Genomic DNA, 23,341 nt, shown 5'->3' with positions numbered 1-23,341 from the left:
TGGCTGCAGCACATACAAACAGGTACACCAATAATCCACGTGACTGCACTTGCACTTCACTTCACTCGCACCCCCACCCCCTGGGCCACGACATACTGGCCAGGACTTGTCTCCGCGCCAACGATACACAGACAGCCTCTCACTGGGTCACTCAGAGTTCACGACAACGAGCTTTCACTTCTTCATGCTTTTTTAAATTGTTATCAGTTTGTCAAATTGAACGGGACATTTGCTTCGATTTTAGTTTGGAATTCCTGAGATGCTCGATTCACAACAGAACAGAAATACAAAAATGTATGTCAAAACGGAAATGAGATTTTATTTTAGTTTGTATTTTTGTTGTTGTTATGATTGGAAAGGGCATTTTTGACTCAGTGAAAAAATTCTTTGAGGCCCTTGAAGATTTGTATTTGAGTAGCCCCGGACTAGAGGTTCAGCGCTCCTGTGAATAAGTGCGAAAGAACAAGAATTATGGTTTGTTTATTTTTTTGCTCAAACAAAATAGTTTATTTGGATTACTGAGCATACTGCTGGATAAAGAGGAGGTGGATCATACTGAATGATGTGCTTGGGAGTTTGTACCTTTTTGGCCAATTTTGCTCTTGCTAGCCATCGGTTGCTACTGTAAATATACGTGGCTCTGTCTTTCTGAATTTTGGAGTCAGGAGGGAAAAATGGCTTTGTGAGGTCAGATCATATTAGATAAAATAGTTTAGATGGTACTTTATTTATCATGAAGGAAATTAAAGTGGTCAGCTGTTTAAATTCAGTCAAAACATAAGAAACTGACAATAATAGAAACACCATAAAAAGCATGATAAAAATTTAAAAAATATATAAACAAATGATAAAAGAAGGCCTGTAAAAGTGAAGTACACAGTAACTATTTGTGGGTACCTCTGAGGCAAAATACACTTTTCAGTTAAAGTTTTGTACTCACAGAAGATCTATATGTCAGCCGTGCTCTGCTGTCTCCATGATAGCTGCACTCCAGCTCCTATCCTCGCTCTCCAGCACTTCTACCAAATTAATCTCCATTTCCAGCCCTCATTATTCTAATCATCTCTCCCTTCGTCATCCACCACTTTACTTCCCTTTATTGTGATCCCCTTATCCGTGTCCCCCCGCTGTGGCTAACCTTACCGCCCATCTGGGCTTCCATAATAGCAGACTATTATTGCCTCTTCACAGAGAAGAGAGTGCACCGGATAGCTCCATATTGATCTGATTCCAGTCTTTATAGCGCTCAAGTCCCCATGGAGAAATACGGGCCAGAATACAGGTTTTAACAGAGAAGAATATAACAGGAAATTGGTGAAGATGAAGGCATTTTACTCAAGAATGTAATTATGGATTTATCTTTCCAATCAATCTCAATCATTATATCATTTTCACTGCGTGTGAGTGAGTGAGTGAGAGAGAGAGAGAGAGAGAGAGAGAGAGAGAGAGAGAGAGAGAGAGAGAGAGAGAGAGAGAGAGAGAGATAGCAGGCCAAAGCCTAAATTGGAGAGATTTGCATGACATTAACAACTCACTACCTAACTTTTCACAACCATAAATGTAGTGGAGGTCACATTTACTAGAAGGTTTGTGTGTGTGTGTGTGTGTGTGTGTGTGTGTGTGTGTGTGTGCGTTGTATGTTGAAAACCTAAGAAACAAACTACATAAATATACATGCACCCAAAATCCAATCCTGAACTCACTGAACCATAAACAAGACAACAATACCCTACAAATAAACAGCCAGTGGCCCAATTCTGTCTGAAAGAGACTGTCTCTCTGTCTCTGTCTCTTTCTGTGTGTGTGTTTGTGTGTGTGTGTTTGTGTGTGTGTGTTTGTGTGTGTTTGTGTATGTGTGTGTGTTTGTGTGTGTGTGTGTGTGTGTGTGTGTGTGTGCGCGTGCGTGGGTTTGCTCTCCTCTGTATTCCGTGTGTTCTGTCTGTTCTAATGCATATTTAACTTGGAGTCATGTGGCACAATGACAGCAGAGACTTACATAGATTTGGTCGTTGCCAAAGCGTTTCTGCATCTCGTAGAGCAGGCTGCTGTCAGTCAGCTCACTGAGGGACGCCAGGTCATCATTGGGTGCTGGAGGCATCAGTTTCACCTGAAGATAGGGCAGGGAGGGAGTTCAAATGAGTACAGTCTTACATAAGAGAAAAACATACTGTTGGGAGTTACCAGAGGCACAGTTGAAATCATCGCTGGGAAGGTGTGCAAGCTGCCTTATTATAAATGCATTTGTGGGAAATACAATCACAGGGCACAAAACACTGGGAGGAGAGTATTAAAATCTTGCAATATGATTTACGTTTCAGGGGGAATTTACTGCGAAGTACGCAATTTTAACACAGAAATTTTGCAATTTAAGTTAGGTTGTAAATAAATACACAATAAATAATCATTTCCACAGGTGCTTATTTTGTGTAATGGCATCATGTAATGTTGCTACTATATTCATATTCCATGACTGTAACAAACACATGTTACAGGTTTTTGTTTTTGTCTTTCACAGCAACATAAATATCAATACTAAGAAGTAACGTGTAAAAAATCACATATTATATTTTTACATGTTACTTCTTAGTATTGATATTTGATTTCTTTGTGGAAGTGGAGCTTTAAGAATTACCTGCTCCAGTTTGCTTGCCCCTGAGCTGAAGGGGCCATCCAGGCCATTATCCTGGGATGGCTGTCGACTAAGTGTTCCACCTGCCTCTCGGAACATGGCAAACTTCTCCAGCAGACTGTCCCGCTTAGAGATTGAGAGACCAAGGGGGTTCCTGCATTGTGGATGGAAAGAAGACACAGATGTAGAGGTAGGTAGATAGATGCAGGAAGTAAAGTTACAGGGAAGGATAACAAGGCTGGGCTCATGTTAGTGCTGTTAACCTACAAGTTCTTGACAGGGGTGTTGAGGTCATGTGATCCACCATCATAGCGTTGGTCAGTGGAGAGCAGAGGAGTCGAGGGGTCTTTCAGTCTCTGCAGCCAGGTCTCCTCTCCTTTAAGCAGCATATCGACTATGGGCTCTGATGCAGCAATATCTGATGACATGATACAATCAACCAACCAAAATTGAATCCCACTGCTATGGGTGTTCAAGAAAAGCCTTAAAATGGGAAAATATAGTTAGCTAAAAAGCCCAGTACTTCTTTATCTTCTCTTGCATTTTTTCCTCTGACTCACAGAAGATGCTTTAGAGCACAAGAGAGAGGAAATATCTTCATTGTGGCTGACAACCCCCAGACTCTCATCACTCGTGTGGCTGATGGCTCCAAGTGAGTGTTTAAGGGGATGTCTCACGTCTAGCCCCCATGCTAGAAGGATCTATTGATTTAGAGCCAGGGGGAGGGATGGAATTTCAATGAATACTGATACTTAAATGAACATAAAAGCATCAGCACTTTCAGAGTGAGGATTTTTTCAGAACAAATGTAGCTGAAAGGTTAGAGACTTAAATGTTCCCTGGTGAGTTCTCCGTTAAATAAACAGTGTTTTATTTACAACCACTATTTCCACCCTAAATGCACCGTGCATATCTTTTGTGTCTTACAATATTGTGTAATATTCACAAAACCTATTTTTAAAACCTGCCGTGTTAACAACCAATTCAATTCAAATGTATGTGTGTTGCAGCATTTCATACAAATGCCGTTCAAAGTGTTTTGCATGAAAGCAAAATAACGCATTAAGATGCACATATAAACAAGAACATCAGAGCATAACTCGACAGAATGTGACATCAAAATGCACATATAAAAAGAAGCACTCGATTAAGAAGGAAAGTCTTGACTTTAAGCAGCGCTGGGACGAGTCTAATCTACAGGGATGATGTTAGTACAAGGAAGAGAGTTCAGGTTGTGACTGGAGCAATCTGCTAGCAGTTTAATCTGAAATGTACTAAAAGACAGTTTATTTATTTATGTATCTATATATTTATTTATCTATTAAGCCATATTTTTCCAAATTAGCATGAATGCAAACCATTTTAAATTACATGTCCACTTCTGTTCTTTTGTGCTCCCATTTTCAAAAAAAAAAATCTCTTGGATGACAAGAGTCGTATGTAATCAATCCAGTCTGATCACTGCCAAAATTATTAATGATTGCTCACATATGAAATGTGGCTATGGTTTATAATCATCTTTCATTAATAAAAACATTTTTGCCTCCAAACACTCTTAGATGTCTACAGACGACTCCACGAGAGACTGATTATGAAGGAGCCTCATTCACTTTGTAATGTGTGTGTGTGTGTGTGTGTGTGTGTGTGTGTGTGTGTGTGTGCGTGCGCGCACGTGTGTTTAACATTATCCCAGTGATCATTATGGTGTTTGAACAAGCTCAGGTAAAAAAAATCCATTCCTCAGCTTTTTTGCTCTCTAAACTAGTCCACCCACTCAAGCTCTATCATTTGTACCTACACATGCTCACTCACCCGCACGCGCGCGCACACACACACACACACACACACACACACACACACACACACACACACACACACACGTTTCTAATGTGTTACCTGAGGGCTTGTCTTGGTTGCAGTTCAACAGAGTCGGATTTGCTCCGTGCCGAAGGAGTTGGCTGACGATGCTTGTCTGGAAGAGATGAGATAGATAATCATTTCTAGTTTCATTAGATCTTAGACAATTTCACACATATCTTGCGGATCATTAACTGCATTCATTCAGTAGAGAAACAAAAAAAAAATAAGATTGCTCCGTCATCTTTTCCGGTCTTTGTGCCCTGTGATTCTCACCTATGATTTGCCTCCCTGGAGGAAGAAGTGTGAAGCAGTGCAATTTGTGAATTATCCTTTGGGATTAGTGGAGCTGAGCTATCGGTGGCACGGTGGTGCAGTGGTTAGCACTGTCGCCTCACAGCAAGAAGGTTCCAGGTTCAAGTCTCGGCTCCAGCACAGGATCTTTCTGTGTGAGTCTGCATGTTCTCCCTGTTCCTGTGTGGGTTCTCTCTGGTACTCCAGCTTCTTCCCACAGTCCAAAGACATCAAGAGGGGACGAGGCTGATTGATACTCTACTGACTGTGAGTGTGAATGGTTGTCTGTCTCTATGTGTTGGTCTGGCGACCTGTCCAGGGTGAACCCCGCTTCTTGCCCGAAGCCTGCTGGGATAGGCTCCAGCCCCCCTGTGACCCTTACCAGATTAAGCAGTAGAAAATGGATGGATGGTTGGATGGATGGAGCTGAGCATTCTAGCTTGTGACTCTATCTGATCTTTCCTAAGCTTTCCTTGCTACCTGGTAAAGTTCAGCTCTTCAGTGAGGTAACCACACTCACACACACTCCTGTCATTACGCATGGCTGATTCAGAGAATCGCACCGTGTGCATCATAAAATAATATATAATACGCTTGCCCACATAATGACAGAAAAAAATCTTCTTATGCCAAACACAGGAGAGGAGAAGAGCTGAGTCACCCCATCCAGGTTGTGGACCCAGTTCCTAAGAATCTAACAGAGCACTACTGTAACTCCAGGATTTGTGGCAAAAAAATGCACTAAAAAATATCTTTGGCTCCACCCTTCCAGTTAAAGTGGTGAACTGCAGAAGTCGCATACCTGTAAATGCTGTCCTACGAGCAACATCTGCACTGAAGGATGACCCAGAGAAGAAAAGGCCATCAAAGTTTGCTGTAAACTTATTTATCGGTTTCAAAGGAACACATTCTTTTATTAGGACATGATTCACCCCTCCAGCTGGACAACCACTCTCACCGTGTTACAGAGTAATATGCTATATTTGTGGTTTGTTTCACGATGGAGGACTGTAGGAAGTGAGCATCTTTCTGGTAAGCCATGTCCTCGACAAGATGTAAGGAGCGTGGGTTTGTTAGCAGTCTTTCTTGTTCAGACTTAAGTAGGTGGATGTCCTGTATTGCAGGACTACCAGCGTACAAATCAACCACACTGGGTAATGCATCAGTCCATTGTGGAGGCTACCGACACGAGGGCTACTGGATTAGTCCCCCGTGTCGCCTCCGGCTTGATTTGGCATTTATACAAACACTGGCCGTGTCTGCGAGTGGACAACGTATGGGGGTATTGAGCCTGGTCGCTGCTCTTGTGTCACCTGTTTGATAATAGTGCACTCCTAGTGTTGTATATGTCTCTCTGGTCAAAGAAGAGGCTGTTGACTCCACATGTGCTGTAGGAGGTATTTGGTAGAATATGGTACCCCCCCCGGTGTGGCGGGGGGGGGGGGGGTTGTGCTATGACCACAGGAGCAAGCTTGGGTAAATTGGCAGTGAACAATTCATTAAAAAATGACAGACAAAAAGAAAAAAATGTCTGCGCCAATAGGTCAGCAATCAGCAGATGTACGGGTGACAGTGACCGGTTTGAAAGTTTGAAAATTTGGCCAAACCCTACTTAACCTGCCGGTCAGAGGTCAAACATCTATTCCTGCACTAAGGTGATATACAGTAGAGAAGAAGGTGACTCTGATTCAGCAGACTGGCTCGGACCAACACTAGCAGCTGCTCACATATGAGTCCAGAACATCTCTACTGTCCACAAACACTGTCAGCTGCACTCACACCCTATAAATACTGACAACGCGTCACTACCACAGCAAGATCTGAACCTGCCAATGGGCCGAGGATTAAAGGTCATCAGAGCAAAGAGATCAGCGTGGACACAGTAACCTTAAAGACCGAAGTAGTTTTCAAAGTTTGATGAGGGCCCAAATGTCAATTTAATATTTGTTAGATGTGAAAATTAATCTAGAGATTAACAAAGTGGCTTCTAGGAAACTCAACTTTTAGATAAATCCTGCGGTCGCTTTATTCCCACAGCTTTCACACGTACCTTCATCATAAGGTAGAATAAATTAATCTGCTCCCAGCAGACTTGTCTTCTAACACTTGTTTCATAAAAGTCATTCTTTAAAATCCCACACAGAAGTATTAAAAAAAAAAAAAAACCAAGAAACTCTTCCACAAGGGGGACACAATTTAAAAATCCTGACTCGGCCAACAGCAAAGGTCTAACTTATCACAAGACTAAGAGACGGAGGCTTAATTAGTTGCCGTAATAGGGTCATACATGTTCTTAAAGGGTCAGTGCAGTATGCATTCCGCGTTGTTGGGGGTCTTTAGGTTTACCGTAGCAGCATAGTGTTACACATGCCAGCCAGTGTGTTTCCAGGCAACAGCTTACTTCTGCGTCATATCAGCAACCTCTGTGTTTACTAGGCTAGATGCATAAACACATCTTGAACCCACTGTCACTGATGTGTCACTGTCAGAGGAGCTATAAGGGGGCAGTGGCAGGAAGTGTGTGTTCAGAGGGCTCATGGAGTAGTTGTCATGCAGGAAGCAGAGCACTGACAGCAGCAGAGAGCAGATTGCTGAGGTGATTTGGCACCGCAGGGGAAATCTGATCGATGAGCCAATCCTCTGGACTGCCACTCTCAAGTCAGATACACTAACATATCACACATATACACACACATACACAAGCACACCACAAACTGTATACAAAAAAAAGTCAGGGAAAAAGAAGAGACAAAAAGACTAGATCTATCTATCAACCACCATTTTGGTGAAGAAAATATGAAAGACAGAAAAAAGAAAACCAAAAATGCGTTGTATAAAAAAGGAGGGAAGACATTCTAGAAGAAGGGAAAAAATGGTGGATAATAAACCCAAGGAGAAGAGTGTGACTATAAATACCAAATGAATAAATTCTCCTTGTCAGCAGCCAAGCACACAGCCTGGAAATGTAATTAAATATCAAGCTGAGTCAGTAAGATTTTAACGTGATCATTTTCCCTCCATCATAGATGGATCCCTCCAAAACCACCAGATCATATCACTCCACCAGCTCTTCCCTGCCATATATAATCCTTCCTCCTTTAAAAGAAACCATTAAAGAGCTCATTTAAAATGCTCTAACAAATGTGTGGTGATCAATCGACCCAAAAAGAGACGTTTATCAGAATGTGTGCAGTGTTACTGGAGGCAAGTTTCTCAGACCGGCAACAAGCCATCAATAATTTACTCATTATTTCCTTCATGTCATTAGTGAACGGATCAATGAAAGTTCTTAATAAGTCAACATTTGGACATCTTGTTGTGTAGCTACCTGTCCATATTTAGCAGCCAGGTGGAGGGGGGTCCAAAAGTTGTTGCCTGCAGGATGAGGGTCCGCCCCGTTCTCCAGCAACATCGACACAACGTCCCTGTAGCCACTGGCACACGCTATATGGAGCTGAGGAGAGAGAGAGAGAGAGAGAGAGAGAGAGAGAGAGAATGTTCAGGGACCCACCTGGAATCAAAGAAGGTCTCTCAACACACCAGCACACTCCAGCCTCACTTACCAGAGTAACCCTGTCATCACTGGGCTGGTCGAGGCTTCCCCGCACGGCTACAAGCTTCCTGACATCAGACAGCATGGTGTTGGGTCTCTGCGTTTTCATGGTGTGCATGGAGGACATGTCCACACCTAAAACAAACACAAGCATGACTGCCTTTGCCATCATCGTCCTCAGGTTCTTCTTAGAGGGACATATGATACTTGACTAACTTTTGTAATGTGTAGGGATGAATAATGTCTTGGTGATTTTATTATTTGTTTTATAAAGTACTTCGTGCAGATTCTGTGGAACATTACGTTATAGGCTCTGCTGTAGGCTCTTTTACTGTTTCAGCTGTAAAAATGATGGATTATTGCGATTAGTGTTGTGCCACCCCTGCAAAACGGTTTCACTTTTAGAATTGAATGCATTTGGCACAATAATATTTGGAAATATGATTTAGTTGTTCATCCACAAGTTAGCAGATCGCTAACCGTTGCCGTATACACAAATGCTATCACGGTAAATGGCAGAGAGATCATGAGAACTCGCTCTGTGGAGGCTTGAATTTAAGAGATATTAACTAACATGAAAAATCTGTATTTTACACAGTCGGATATAATTTTAGCTGTTCAATGGCAGAGCTTAATTACAGCACAGATAAATTTGTGATTGTTAATGCTGGCAGTTTGTGCAACACTGATGGAGAAAACACCCAGATACTAACTGGAAATCCCTTCATGATAAAACTGAGACTTGCCAGGTCCAGATTGAATCCAGGGCCTCTGTCGCTAACCTGAGTGACTCAAGGTCAGTCTAGCTTGTCTTCAGAGGCCTACGGGGAACGTACATCCTAAATCACGAAGCACGAGACACACAAAGGACCTGATTTAAGTTGCTGTAATGGCGGCGATTGATTATCACTCAATCTATATTTCACTCTGGGGCACTAACTAATGGGACTTCTCCAAATAGAGTGGTGGGACAGCAAATCAATACATTTATCTTTGCAAATATATTAGAGGCACATGGGTTTGCAGGTATTTTACACACACTCAAAGGCACATTACTGTTACTGGCTCACTAGGAATTCAGGATTTTTTTTATGGCAAAGTACCACAACCAGGGAATGAAGAACAGAATTGCCCCCCCCCCCCCCTCCCTGATGTAGAAACACATGGACAGTCTGTCGTTTTCCCACAGCCTCACAAACTTGACGAGGATCAAGAGCATGCAGCCAAGTTGCTGTTGCTATAGCAACAAAGGCCAAATGGGCCTATGTGAGTAAGTGTGTTTCATGGTGACACAACTCAGAGCAATGGGGGGGTGTCAGGGGAGGTGGTGGTAGGCAGGAGGGAATCACTCGTTACAGACGCTGGCAGACAGAAGAAGAGAGTCTCAATAAATTCAGTGTCTGCGATTGTTAGAGTGTGTGTGTGTGTGTGTGTGTGTGTGTGTGTGTGTGTGTGTGTGTGTGTGTGTGTGTGTGTGTGTGTGTGTGTGTAGGGTGGTCTAAACTTTGAAGTGTGAGACGTCTCTGGTATTTTTCTCTCCACCTGTGTCCTCCTCCGCTGTGACTCCCTTGTGCCTTTATCTCCTGTGTTGACCTTCTCTTTTCCCAGCTGGACAGACACTTCTATCGCGGCCCACCATCATTAGGCCTGTGGCTGTACTTCACCTTCACATGAACACTCACAATAGCTCCTCTGGCTCACTGTCTTTTCTTTACACTCCCAAATTCCTCCGAAATAAGTCAACAAACTGTACTTTTCCTCCATTATCTTCATTTTTCATTCTTAATACGAGGGGGTGTAATGGTAAACGTATCTGCGTCAGATCGTCATGGTACCGGTGGCACAGTTTAGTGCAGTCATACGAAGAATAGATCTGATATGTGGCTGTAGCAGGTCTGAACAGATGGCGGTGGTATTGGATGCATGCTGTTTATCTGCTGCTGTGAAAGAAAAAGACGAAACTAAACTTTTCCCTCCTATAGCAACGGAGAGCAAGCGGCGAGAACGTTGTACAGCATGTGAGCAGAAAAATGTCCAAGATGCTAAATCATATCAGATGTCATCACTCACATGTGCCAGTCGACAGAGCCAAACAACAAAAGACCACAGGAGTCCAACAACATATCCGTTTGTTTGAATGTTTCATTACAGCTCAGTGTTGAAACATTGCCTCCTTTAATTTATTCATTCTTTTTTTTTTTTTTAATTTGCGTTTAACTTTGATGCTTCTGGGTTTTCGGCTACACATAAAAAAAACTTTGGCGTCTGTGTGAGTTGGAGGATCTGATTGGTTAAAGGTAGTCAGGAGTGATATGCTATGCCAGATGGTTCTGTGCAACAAACCATCTAAAGAGCCACGCTAATAGAACGGAGCGCTCATTCAGTAATTCAATAAAGCCCATTAAAAATGTGAAATAAGTCATTAGAGTACTTCTTGCCCTTCTTTTCAACTGCCATACAACCAAAAGAAGTATTTACCATTTTCCTCCAGGTGTTTTCGTAGAATATATCTGGTCTCAGTTCCTTCAGTGGCGTAGTCCAGAGGAATGTTCCCATTGACGTCCTGCAGCAGGACATTTATCCCAGCCTTCCAGACGCAGGACAAAATAAATGGAAAAAAAAGAGAGAGAAAACAGAGTTTAGCTGGGCCCATAACTCAGGCTTGAATCAATGATAAGCCCAATTATCTCGGTTTTCCAGAGGCGTGTACCTCAGCAGAAGCATTGGAGACACTCACAGATAACAGAGTGTTAATTCATTAAATACCCACTTGGGGGGCTGTGATGAGTAGGGGGTTAGCGTTACCTAGCGTCAGAGGGGTTAGCCTTATGTGTGCATGTGACATGATGAATGTGTGTTTACACAACAAGGACCCTGCTAGAGCAGTCTTCCGTTACAGCAGCAGATAACAGGGGAGACCTTCCCTCAGGCTCCCTTAATGACTGGTGGAAGTCGCTGGCCACAATATGCTTATGATTGATTGCTTCTGTACAGAGGAACTTTATTGCTCTCATCATTTGTTCAAATATTCAGACGCTGTATCAATGGAGAAGAAACATGTAGACACTATTCAAAATGTACTTACTTCAGCTTCACTTCTTGCCTTTTCATTTTTATAATGTGGTTAGGTGCTAAAAAGAAATATACATCCTTTAAAGTAACAAATGTCTCGAGTCCAGCCATAAATCGTCTCCTGTTGTTTGACTAAAGCATAAAAGACAAGCCGGTGTAACGACCGTAGCTGCACCAGGTCTGATAGCAGGGACAGGGGACTCTAAGTGAGGATCCTTATTGGAAATTTGCAGCTAATAGAATTCTAACGACCCAGTTGCAGAGCAGCGAAAAGATTTATGGCTCAGTCCTGAGGCAGACGGAGAGGAAAAGGTGGTGAAAGCACAGAATTAGTGAGGGAGGGTGTCTGCTGACAGAGCAGCATGAGGGCAGTTAACCTCACGGAACACCACAAAACAACCTTTGAATTCCTAATTGATTTATAAATAAAAACTGGATTTTTTTTATATCGCCAGAAAATGTATTTCAGATTTTCAGACGTAACATTTTTACTCCAAGCACTTTACTACACTGTAACGGGAAGGCAGTACAATGCTGTCAATTGAGTGTTATCAGAGAAGCTGTTCAGTTTGCAGTTTCATTGTGTGTCCATCTGTGTCGTCTAGCGGGTGCTGCTTTCATTCTCTTGTGAGGGTTGGTTAGAAGTTAACAAAGGGAATTAATTAGCATGAGCAACTACAAGCTGCAGCTTCGGGATCATTCACGAGAAAACAGGAAACCTTGTCGACGTGTGAAGCAAAGCTTGAGGAGCAGAGATGTGTGGTGGAAATGAATGTGTTTAATAGCAAAAATCTCATGGGGGAAACAAAACAATGACATTTTTACTACAACTGTATTCATTTCTCCCAGACTATTCATTCCCAAACCACTAATTTGTGTATGACCCTGATCTAAACCAACTGATACTGCCTTTACTCCCATATGATCTGACACAAAATGAAAGACAATGAGTCTGTAACACTGCATCTGATGGTGCCAGCATACGATTCGTCACAACCACATGTGGCACCACAGACACAGCGGCATGTAAATCATCAGGACTTTTTCCGGTTCGACAACATCACCTGATGGTTGGGGCAGGTTACTTTTCCAGGATGCAAGGGTGGTGACTGATACAGCGGTGTGTTTGATGTACGATGTTTTCCTCGACTTACTTCATTCTTTTAAATATACAAGAGAACAGGACAGAAAAACCAAAAAAGAAAACAGAGGCGTCCAGATATGCACACGTACACAGCAGTTTTAGGAAAGTTATACAGGTATTACATGAAAAATGAAAAGTGTTACTGGATTATATCACTATGCTACTACTAATCATTCAATTTTCCTTAAGGCCGCTTCTGCTCAGGAATCATTAGGAAGCCTTGCATTTATAAAAGCGTCTCCTCTCAGAGCTGTTTTTTAAATCAGATCACAGCGTAACTGATCATAAAACACTATTTTCCAAAGGTGAATCTCATTTCAAGAAGTTGTTGTTCGAAAATAATAATAATAACAACGTTTTCCAACCAACAAAACAATGCAGTTGAGCTGCTGTGTGGTCGAACCAGGGTTTCATGTGAAACACACAGTGAAAGGATCCTCATTGATTCTCTACTGGAATTCTTTCTGCTAATTGTTGCTGTGTCATTCTAGCAGATGTGACAGGTGTTGGTCATTTTCATGGTCATTTCATGTATTTCACTGAGAACCGGTTGTTTTCCTCAGATATGACAACAACTAGTCATCTGCATCCTATAAGTGCATATCAGTTACAAACTCCACATTGCAGAAAACGATCCTCATGAATGTATCATGGATATGATGACAGTTGAACCCATGACACTCTTAGAATTGAAACAGATTGCACAGTAAAAGAACACACTGGAAATTACATAATCCGTACAAGGGTACTTGCAGAATAATGTTGAAAATCTTAGTCAGACAAAGCAAATCATGCCAACACACTGCCACAGTTACAGTACACACACGCACGCACGCACACACACACACGCACACACACACACACACACACACACACACACACACACACACACACACACACACACACACAGTCCAACCATAACCATTCCCTTCCCCTTTAATGTTAAATCTGAACCATTCCATCACTTTCCCTTAGATTTGTGCTTCACTTTGAAACTGTAATCAACCTCCCCATAAACCTGGCAGCTCTTCTTTTCACTGTGTATCTGTGTTTGTGTGTGTGTGTGTATGTGTGTGTGTGTGTGTGTGTGTGTGTGCGTGTGTGTGTGTGTGTGTACTCAATAGTGGGCTGTACTGTAGAGTCCTGTGCTAACCCAGACAATTTCCTTCAAGGTCCAGAAAATGTCAATAGGAGTGTGTGTCTGGATGAAGTCATAAGCTAGCAGATGTATCGTGCTCTGCCTGTCAGGACTCATCACCTTCACTCCCAGATAAAAGGTGACAATGCTGACACGCGATTGAGGCTTTGAGAATTTTTCTCTTCAATCATGACATAAATTTAGAGAAAAGCACTTGTAAAAGGAGGAAGCTACAATTCACACACTAATACATCAAGAAATGCACGAAACTACCATCCCCCCTCAGTGTAAAGCTTTATTAAGGGTTTCATTATGAGCACACTAAGACCAAGAGTGTGGTCAAAGAAGATAATATGGGGACCCTGGATACAGAGACATTCGTCTTGTGTCTGAGCTCACATGATAAGTGCTGACAGATATAAATGGGTTAGCGTTGGCAAGCAGCCATGCAGACTGCGAGGGGTTAACAAGTTGACTTCTGACTCAAACATGACAGAATATGATGAATGTGTTAATACTAATTACCCTGTTACTGTGGCGTAACAGGGAAACAGTAACCCGTCAACATGATCTTCAGGTTCTGGTCAAACCATCAGAAGGAATACAAAAAAAACCCATCATTTACTGTTGCCACCAGGCGGCACTGTGACTAATCTGCCCCAAAATTGAATTAGTTCTTCTTTGACCTACTCTACTCACCTCCATCATTTTTGGTAAAAGTCCACCTTGTAGTTTTATGTAATTATACTAACATTCAGACAGGGTTAGCCACCAAATGCCACCTAAAACGCTAGGTCCTTGTCAGAGGTAGGTCATAACGATATGAGGGTGTTGACTGTAGAACGGGACTGATTTAAATATTGTTCAAAATTTTGGGAATAAAGTAAGCGCACATAAGAAAAAAATTAACAAAATTTATAACGTATATCCAACCGTTGTCCTAGCATCTAACCGTACCCCGTAAGAGCAGGATATACAATGGCATGTTTGGAGAAGGAGGGGCAACATTATAAGAAGAAAGACTAACAAAAGTGTGAAGTGGAGCTCAGTGCAGCCTGGGGCTTCCTGTTAGTCGCTGACTTCAAAAGACATTTTAAATTCATCATTCACAAGCAAAGAAAGTGGGTCAATTCTACAACTGTAGCCTGCTGGGTTTAGAGCTGTAAGATGAGAACTAGGCAAACATTTTGGAATAGAACCTGTCTCCTGTGGATCTCGAGATTGCCCAGCTACATCTTGTACAAGTTAAGCACTGGAGAGAACCACGAGACGATGATGAAATGGACAGTAGCGTAGTGCGCGGGGGGCAGCTATCTTCAGAATACTCTCAGGAAGACCACTACGCCTAAGTAGGGCAAGTCTGCTGCTAATATCCTTTTTCCTGGTTATCTCAGGAAATTAAAGAAAGATGAAGCACATGGTGGCCAAGAGCCTCAAGATCCAGATACAACGAAAGAATGGGCTTGAAATTAATGAACTGAAATTTTTATAGGAAGCTCTGTTTTTTGATCATTTGACTATTTTTACCACCAAATCTGGCTCCAACACTCAGCATATGAAAACATGCTGAGTGCATTGCGATCCATCAATTCTCTGAACTGCCAGATAATCCCGCAGTGGACTCAGTGACAAACAGTAACCAGAACTGGAACAAGGACTAGGTTTGGGAACAGGCTTGGAAAAAGGTTGGGAACGAGAGTGTTTAGAAATGTTTGGAGGAAGGAGATAAGAGAATTAACATTACTGCCAATTCAGACACTCATCAACCCCCCTTTCCCCTTCTTTTCCCACAAGACGAGCTTGGTTACATCTATGGCAGCAACCCCCCCCCCCCCCCCCAAAAAAAAACGCTCTGCTTCTGTTCAGGAAGTAGAAATGAAATCATGGACAGGGAAGCAGAAGTGGAAACCAGAAACAAAAGAAGGACACAATAGATTAAAACAAATTAGCAGCAGCATTCCTTCCTGTGCCAATCAAAGATAAGACTGCCAATCAAGCTCCTCTTGCGAGACCTCTTTTCCAGTTCTCATTAAAATGTAAAGCCATCATATTCTGAGGGAAGATCTCCCACTAACAGCTCAGATAAGGCGGACGTTTGAGAGCAGAGCAGAATGACTGGGCGTCTGTGCAGGAGACGGGTGAACCACTGAGTGAACTGGAGAAAAGAGATATTGCTTCTCTACTGGATATCTGGCGTGGCTGAAGCCAATTTTATCCTGTTAGACAGGAAGAGGTGAGCTCCCCTTTCAGAAACCATCATTCCTGCTGATTGTAACAGGAATAGAAACTTGTGTTTATCTACTTTAGAGCTTGATTTACTGTATAGTTGGGATCTAAATGGATGCCATAGGTTATGCTGCAGGTATGTGGAGCCATATAGATGGAGCCTGACGCACACCTTCATGGAAAGGTAACTGTGGAACTCTGCTCCCTTGGTAGATCACAACTGGTCATCTCTACTGTGTTCACACGGCTTTAAAGTTGCCTGCTCGTGTCTCTTGAGAATGGATTGTACTTCCCTTTGTACAAATACTCACATAAAATACTTCCAATTTCAGTATTTTTTATGGGCATATTTTGCAGCAATGGTTTCTATTTACAACAAGTGGTAATCAAATCCACTTATATTTATAATTGACATTTCTAATATGAATTACTGTCTTGTTTTGGACGATGTCAGGAGTATTGTTTGCATGAGCAGAGAGGGACAGAGTGAGCAAGCAAGCGAGTGTGTGTATGTGTGTGTGAGAGAAAGAGAGAGAGAGAAAGAGTGCGAAAGAGATCAGCTGATAGGTGACAGACATTCCCTTTCATGTTTCCTGTATTTATCGTCAGAAATTAACAGGAAAATAGAAAGAAATCACCAGATACAATGGTATGTTCCAGACTAACCAAACCTGACAGACAAACCAAATCATCATCATGGGATGGCAGATATGGGGTTGGATCTCTTGATACCCAGCTGACCACTAGTGATCCCTTAGGACGGATGTTAATACCAGGTGTGTGCAGTGTTTATGTGTTGCATCAACACAAACCGCAACAGCAGTGACTGGCTCGACTGTTTCCTCCAACGCGTTTACACACCATCTGGTCATCTTTCAGCCTTATATTGATTTCAATAAATGGAATTATTATTCAACATTTCAAAGCTCCGGAACTATTTGCTCCTTTTCAGCTGCCGTTATTGGAGTTATTTAAGAAGCTCAATACAACAGCACGGAAGCCCTGATGCAAAAAAATTCTCTTGCAGCAGTGTAATTGCAGCATAACCCAGCCAGAAGAGTAGAAATCCTCACACATCACATGATTTTGCTAACGTGTATGATCAGAGTAGATCCAACATACAACTTTAAATCAAGCTTGCTTCGTTTTTTTGTTTATTGACATCCCCATTAGCTTCCGCACAAGGCGTCAGCTATTTTTCCTGGGGTGTAAAGAACTCTACAGAAAAATTTCTTGATTTAAACGACAGCCCTTTAAGAAAGTTTCCCGTCTTCCCTGGCTTGTTACAGCTAAGCTGTGGATGCAATTAAATATGCACTTAGTATCAAAGGCAAATTCAGGCTGTGTGTACATACACAGACAGTGTCAGTGTCTGACTAGGAGACAAGCAAGAGAAAAAGTGCAGCGGAGGTTCAAACACAGGCAGGAATAGCATAAATGGGCTGAAGTGGGAGGTAGGAGGAGAGAGCAAGCCAACAGTCATACTGTCAGTGGATGTGGAGAAATTCACCCTTCACACCCTCAGGATGGCAGCTTTTCAAACACATCCCTTCCTCTTTTCTGCACCACAGACGCCGCAAGCAATCACTCAGGACTCAATCAGTAGAAGCAAGATGTAGAGGATTCTATTGAGCTCCAAACTGCTGCTGACAAATCTCCCCGGGTCTAATCAACACCAGCATAGCAGACCGGTCCTACTGAGTGACTGAGCTGGAGATGTGCACCCTCCCATGCAGCTGGCCCTGCTCCCGTTTTGGACGTAATCAGCTCAACCGCAGCTCCTGTCGAGACAACCCAGGAAGAGCTGGAGACGTTCTCCAAAGAGGAACTTCTCTCTTTGATGTTACGCTAAAGCCAGATTTATAAATACCATCATTCAGATGGGTTTATGAACGAAGCTGTGTTTCAGACCCTCGCTAATCCAAAACCCTTCATCAATGAAAGACTTAAGGGCGAAAATCGGGTTCATAGCTAATTCTATGAAGCTAATATGCTAACTGATGACTTGGATTTGAGAGGAACTATTTCCAAAATGTTTGCCGATGCATGTCTCTTTGGATTTGTGCTGTGCAGTAGCTATTCCGTGTTCTAGTTTCTCACCAGCAGCAGGAGCAGCACCATGTCCGCGTGGTCACACACAGATGCTACATGCAACGCTGTCCACAGGTCCTCGTCCTGCTGGTTGACATTCAGGCCTCGCTCGATCAGAATCTCTGCAGCAAACACATTGTCGTGGCGAGCGCACTGCAGAATGTAAGGACAGGAACCGTCTCAGGGAGTGTGCCATAACAATTCATGTATGCAAAAAAATGTGGTGTTCAAAAAAATGGATACTTTCTTGATATTTTTGGGCAATTTGCCATTTGAGTGCAGGTGGGCCAGCTTGTCTGATGATAGATTGTCAATAGTATGTTATTATTCACTTCAGAGTGCCACAGTAATACCACTGCCATGGGCTTCCCTCATCCAAAAGCCAGTGACATTTTATGAAACTAACAATAAACAAACTACATGACAGACGTATGACCTCAACATTACCATGTTTGACATTGTGTTTCCACGACAACCAGTCTCATGTAGTCGTTTGTAGGCAGCGGCCTTTTTAAGACACATAAAAGCTTTGAAATTCAAGAATGGTATTTACTGGATATTCTATGTTCCAGAACATAGTCTAGAACAAAATACTTCAAATATCTTCAGCTTACATTCACCACAGACCTTTCAGGCACTTCAAGCATTGAAGTATAAACCCAAGACAAGACGAGTTTAGGATTCACTCCTATGTCACTCAGTTTTGATTACAACATACAGTACAATAAAAGGTCTTAAAAGAATACAGCAGGGGGATCAGCAACACTCCTTTGTACTTGTTATATAACAGAATTGACTTATCTGACTACATTACCCACGACTAGAGGAAGAAAAATACTTTTTAAAAATAATTCTGTGTGTGTGTGTGTGTGTGTTTGTGTTTCTTACCAGGTGCAGCAAGGTGCCCCCGGAGGAAATAGGAGTGTTGGGGTCTGCTCCCTCCTTTAGGAGACGCAAAACTGCAGGAAAACAAGACCAACAAAAAGAAAAAGCATTTATCTCACCCTTCATCCCTGCTTTACATGACTGTACACTGCAGACACACACATGCACACGCACACATACACTGGAGCTGATGTGTGCCTCCATTTCAAAAACCTGTAAGGGTTGAGTACCCTCTACTCGAAACATCAGCGTGCATCAGTGTCGGCTGAATGTTTTTTGGTTGTCTCCTTGTTCCAGTAGCAGCAGCAGCAGAGCAGAAAGCCTCTGGGTTACTCACATTCACATCACAAACTCTGAGATCCAGTGAGCCGCACAACCCACTGACACACTGACACACATTGACTGAAGACAACACAAGTTCATGTGGTCAGCCATGACAAGAGACAGACAATAGAGCTTGAGAGGAGATGGAGAACGGTTGTTTCCACATACGTGAGCCCACCGACGCTGACAGCACTTGACAGGTACCAAAGATGTTATACCAGCTACACAGCCACGCAACTGTCACACAATAGTAACACACACTCACACACTCATACACAAATATGGACAGTGTTAATGAAATGGCTCCATAGAAAGTAGCCGTGGTGATTATTGAGGTGATAATTCCTGGTGATGACCCCCGTGAGGTCAGTTCAAATAGGGTCATTATCTTGACACATACACACGCACACCCTCCTGATTTTGTCATTTCCTTCACCTTATTCCTATTAACAAATAGTCCCAGTGGCATTTTTCTTTTAGGGATACTTATAATAACAGCTTTGATAATAGATTCATGTTCTAAATTACAAAATTATTCTATTCTTGATCGTTTCAGAAGTCGAGCATAACAGCTTCATCAGGTTTAAAAGCCACAATAGCTTATAATCTCTGAATGACAGAGTGTCAATTTGTGAAAAACCTGTTATTTTCAAAGACTTTCTCAGCTGAATAATTACATATTCATAAATTAATACATTTGTCATCAGTTTTCATCCTTTTCTGTCAGCTAACGAATCAATTATTGGAGCAATCAATGTAGAAAGCGTACCAAAGAGGCCCCACACACTGTACACAGACGTCTTCTCATTTATCTAATGGCCTATAAAGCTTAATTGCTTTAAATGGTTGAAGCAAACTGGCCAAGCTTGAAGTCAGTCAAGTCAATTATCTTTCATCTTCTCAATATACTGTCGGGCTGAGGACTGTAAACCTCCAATTAAGACTCATCTAACTCTTAAGTCGTTGGCAGAGAATAGATAATGCTGCAGCTTTTCTGTCTATCAAGGATTATATCACAGAGCTGCTCATTAATGAACTGCTCTAGACGTGTAAACTCCTAACAAAGCCCCTCAAATAATCTTCATGTTCATGTGTGTGTGTGGGATGAGGTGGAGTGGGGGGGGGGGGGGGGGGGGTATGAGATCGGGAACATGTTTCAAGGGTTTTGGGAAATTCCAGGCAGGCATGAATTCATCTTGTGTCTGAATGTGTTGAGTCATTTTTTAATTTTTTTTTTTTGCTGCTCTCCTGCTTTTAACTCTTTTAAAAACTTGCCGAATAAAAAGGATGTACATGGATGTGATGTAGCATTTTTTAAAAATCAGGCTGAATATGATTCACTGAAGAATAGAACGTGGCCACTAAGAAAAAAAATGCTGTACCTAATAAAAGATTATGAATTTGAAAAAAATATCCATTTTTAAAAAGCAAATCGATTCGAGATCAATTATATACTAAGAAATGCCTCATATCTCACTGTAATGATCATTGTTTTATCAATTGACAACAACCAGTAATTGGACAACTCTACTTGGAGGTAGTTTGCCACCCGTGCAGCAGTTGGGACGTCTCTGGTGTGTAAAACATCCTCTCTGTTAGCGCCTGTTAGCCTTTGACAGAAGAACCTGTCTGTGGTTTATGGCACATTATTGAACCTGACTAAAGAGAGGTCAGATGTCAAGAGCTGTATATTGAGCCTGAGGGAGTAAAACAAACAAAAACAAAGCACCGACCCAGACATATGGTCAAACCAATCAATAGTCCTGTTGTCCAACCACTGCTGTAGTGTTAGACAGAGGCAGTGTGGTTTTATATTAGTTCATATTTCAAAAGATGTCTGAGGCTACAATCGCAAACCATCTTCTGTTACCATTATGCAGGGTTCATATATATTTTTCACACTGTTGTGGAAAATTTTAATGACCATAAATTCTCTGAAATGTCTGTTTGAACATGAAAAGTTCAACCCAGAAAGGATACAGTTATTTAATGTATTATCTACAAGCATGCATGAATCCTCAGGGGGAAAAAAAACACAAAAAGGATTGTTATTGTACATTTTTGGTTTCCCTGTAGCTCATTTGAGTTTGACATTCAGTCTGTGAAACTCTATTCAGTTGTCCGCCTACATGAGAGGACCTCTGCTGGATAAAACAAATGAAACCTTCCACTAATGTGATGTTGTTTCCTGCCAGACAGCAGCCTGTTACATAACACTCAAACTCCGACCAACAATCTAAGAAACACACACTTAACTGACAAACATGACCACACAGATTGTAATGCGCGTAGCTTGACGAACAAGCACTCGGTCATTGAACCTAGCTAGGTTACTATGGCTAATCCGGTATGGAGCCGTACTCCAGCACATTAAGCAGCATGTAACCCTACCTGTCTGTCTTCCCAGAAGTGTTTACTTTGTCTCTATTGTTAAAGAAATTAGTTGGATCTGACAAAATTGAAGATGTATATATTTCCCCCCAAAATCTTTTTGGTTTGTGTGTGTGTGTGTGTGTGTGTGTGTGTGTGTGTGTGTGTGTGTGTGTGTGTGTGTGTGAGAGAGAGTGTGTGAGAGAGAGTGTGTGTGTGTGTGTGCGAGAGTGTGTGTGTGTGTGTGTGTGTGTGTGTGTGTGTGTGTGTGTGTGTGTGTGTGAAAGAGAGACATGCCAACATTGTAAAACACTGCCATAAATGTAGAAAAATGCAAGATAAATTGAGTCCATTTCTAGTTGAATGGAGGAGCGTGTGGAATGATAATCTCTGCTTCACTGTGCTCGATGAAAGAGCAGAGAAACACTGGTCATGAATGTCCAGTGAATGAGTTACAGTTCCGCACAGAAGCTAGATCCACAGCAACAGCAGTATTTCTTTTCCCTCCACACTAAATCTCAATATGTTTCAGCACATGCTCCACTATTATATATGCTATAATATCAAGGTTCAATACAAGCTTCTTATCAGGAGGCTGCTGACGGGGAAATGGAAAAGTGGGCACAAAGCTAAATCGGCTGTCATTTTGTGGAAAATTGCAAAAACAGCTGTTCGAGATATATGAGGCATTTCCGTGGCAACCACAGAGAAACTGGTGGGGAATGTGGGGAAGAGAGATGGAGGAGCAGGGAATAAAAGCAAGAAAGCTAAATGAGGTGTAGACTGATTATCTTACTGAGGATTGATGGAACAACATGCAAAAGGAAGCCCAACCACCAAGTTCTCATGCCTATGAAATTAAAACACATTTTTTTCTCTGCAACACACCCCTTTACCAATATAATAAAACAATAACATACTGCCTTTACCTGCTACCAAAGTGCAAATAAAACATCATAAGTTACAGCAGTGGGAGTGTGTATTATTTGTCTCGACTACCTGATGTATTTTGTTCAATGTTACACTTTGCAGTGTAACGATGGCATGTATTTTCCTCTTTAGAAACCACAGAGCTAGCAGCAGAATTGAGCCCTGTTCGTGGCAACAAGGTTATTTCTGTCTGATATGAGCTTCTTGATGAATGGAGATGCTGAACTAGCATGTTATAATTATAATACATGATTATATATGTGCTTTTCTTTCGCCTTGATTTTCAGTTCCTCAGCTCTTTCTTATCTTATTCCATTTGAGTTTTACTCAAACTCTTCACCCGTATAAACGCTTCTGTCACTTTGGGCTTCATCACACAGTCATGTGACCAGCAGGCTGGAAAACATGCTTCATTTCAGAGGGGGTACCTGTGGTGGCTGCTTCGGAAACATGAAGACAAAAGTGCATGGGACACCGTAGACGGTATGGATTCATTGGATATTAGTATAAGTTCACCTCCAGCTTCTGAGTTACCAACTACAAAATTTAGAAAAATGCTACAAAGTTGGCGAGGTGGTGCAGCAGGGAGGGTTCCAGTGCAGAGTCTGGTGATAAAGTCTGGCCAAAGGGAAAGACGGTGTGAACAAGAATCACTAAATTAAAGTGGGTGATTTTTCCCTTCAAAGTTCCATGAAGTCAACTTGCTGACGTGGGTAACAGCTAATATGACCGTTAGCGTCAGTTTGTCAGTGGGCGTGGCTTCCGAATATGATGCGTCCGGTTTTGTCTTAGAAGATGAAAGACTTCAAAGAGATCAAACACGGAACG

General features: G+C 42.1%; 1 protein-coding gene across 8 annotated transcripts in view; it reads right to left on the bottom strand.

The window, feature by feature from the left end:
• Positions 1–23,341, bottom strand: part of myo16 (myosin XVI) — a 120,488-nt gene that overhangs the window by 56,703 nt on the left and 40,444 nt on the right. For all 8 annotated transcript variants that reach the window (XR_015118737.1, XM_086220506.1, XM_086220507.1 and 5 more), the window contains exons 3-11: positions 18,893–18,963; positions 18,014–18,157; positions 10,812–10,920; positions 8,344–8,468; positions 8,109–8,234; positions 4,526–4,601; positions 2,897–3,047; positions 2,633–2,783; positions 1,997–2,107 (exon numbers count right to left, since the gene is read on the bottom strand). Coding sequence is in view for 7 of the 8 variants with exons in the window: in XM_086220506.1 (XP_086076632.1) it covers positions 1,997–2,107; positions 2,633–2,783; positions 2,897–3,047; positions 4,526–4,601; positions 8,109–8,234; positions 8,344–8,468; positions 10,812–10,920; positions 18,014–18,157; positions 18,893–18,963 (1,064 nt within the window). In the remaining variant the exon portion in view is untranslated. The remainder of the gene's footprint in view (positions 1–1,996; positions 2,108–2,632; positions 2,784–2,896; positions 3,048–4,525; positions 4,602–8,108; positions 8,235–8,343; positions 8,469–10,811; positions 10,921–18,013; positions 18,158–18,892; positions 18,964–23,341) is intronic.

The sequence above is a fragment of the Aulostomus chinensis genome, chromosome 12 (assembly GCF_037954235.1).
Source record: "Aulostomus chinensis isolate RoL2024-O1b breed Wild chromosome 12, RoL_Achi_v1.0, whole genome shotgun sequence".
NCBI classification, from domain to species: Eukaryota; Metazoa; Chordata; class Actinopteri; order Syngnathiformes; family Aulostomidae; genus Aulostomus; species Aulostomus chinensis.
This window is presented reverse-complemented; position numbering and strand designations above follow the sequence as displayed.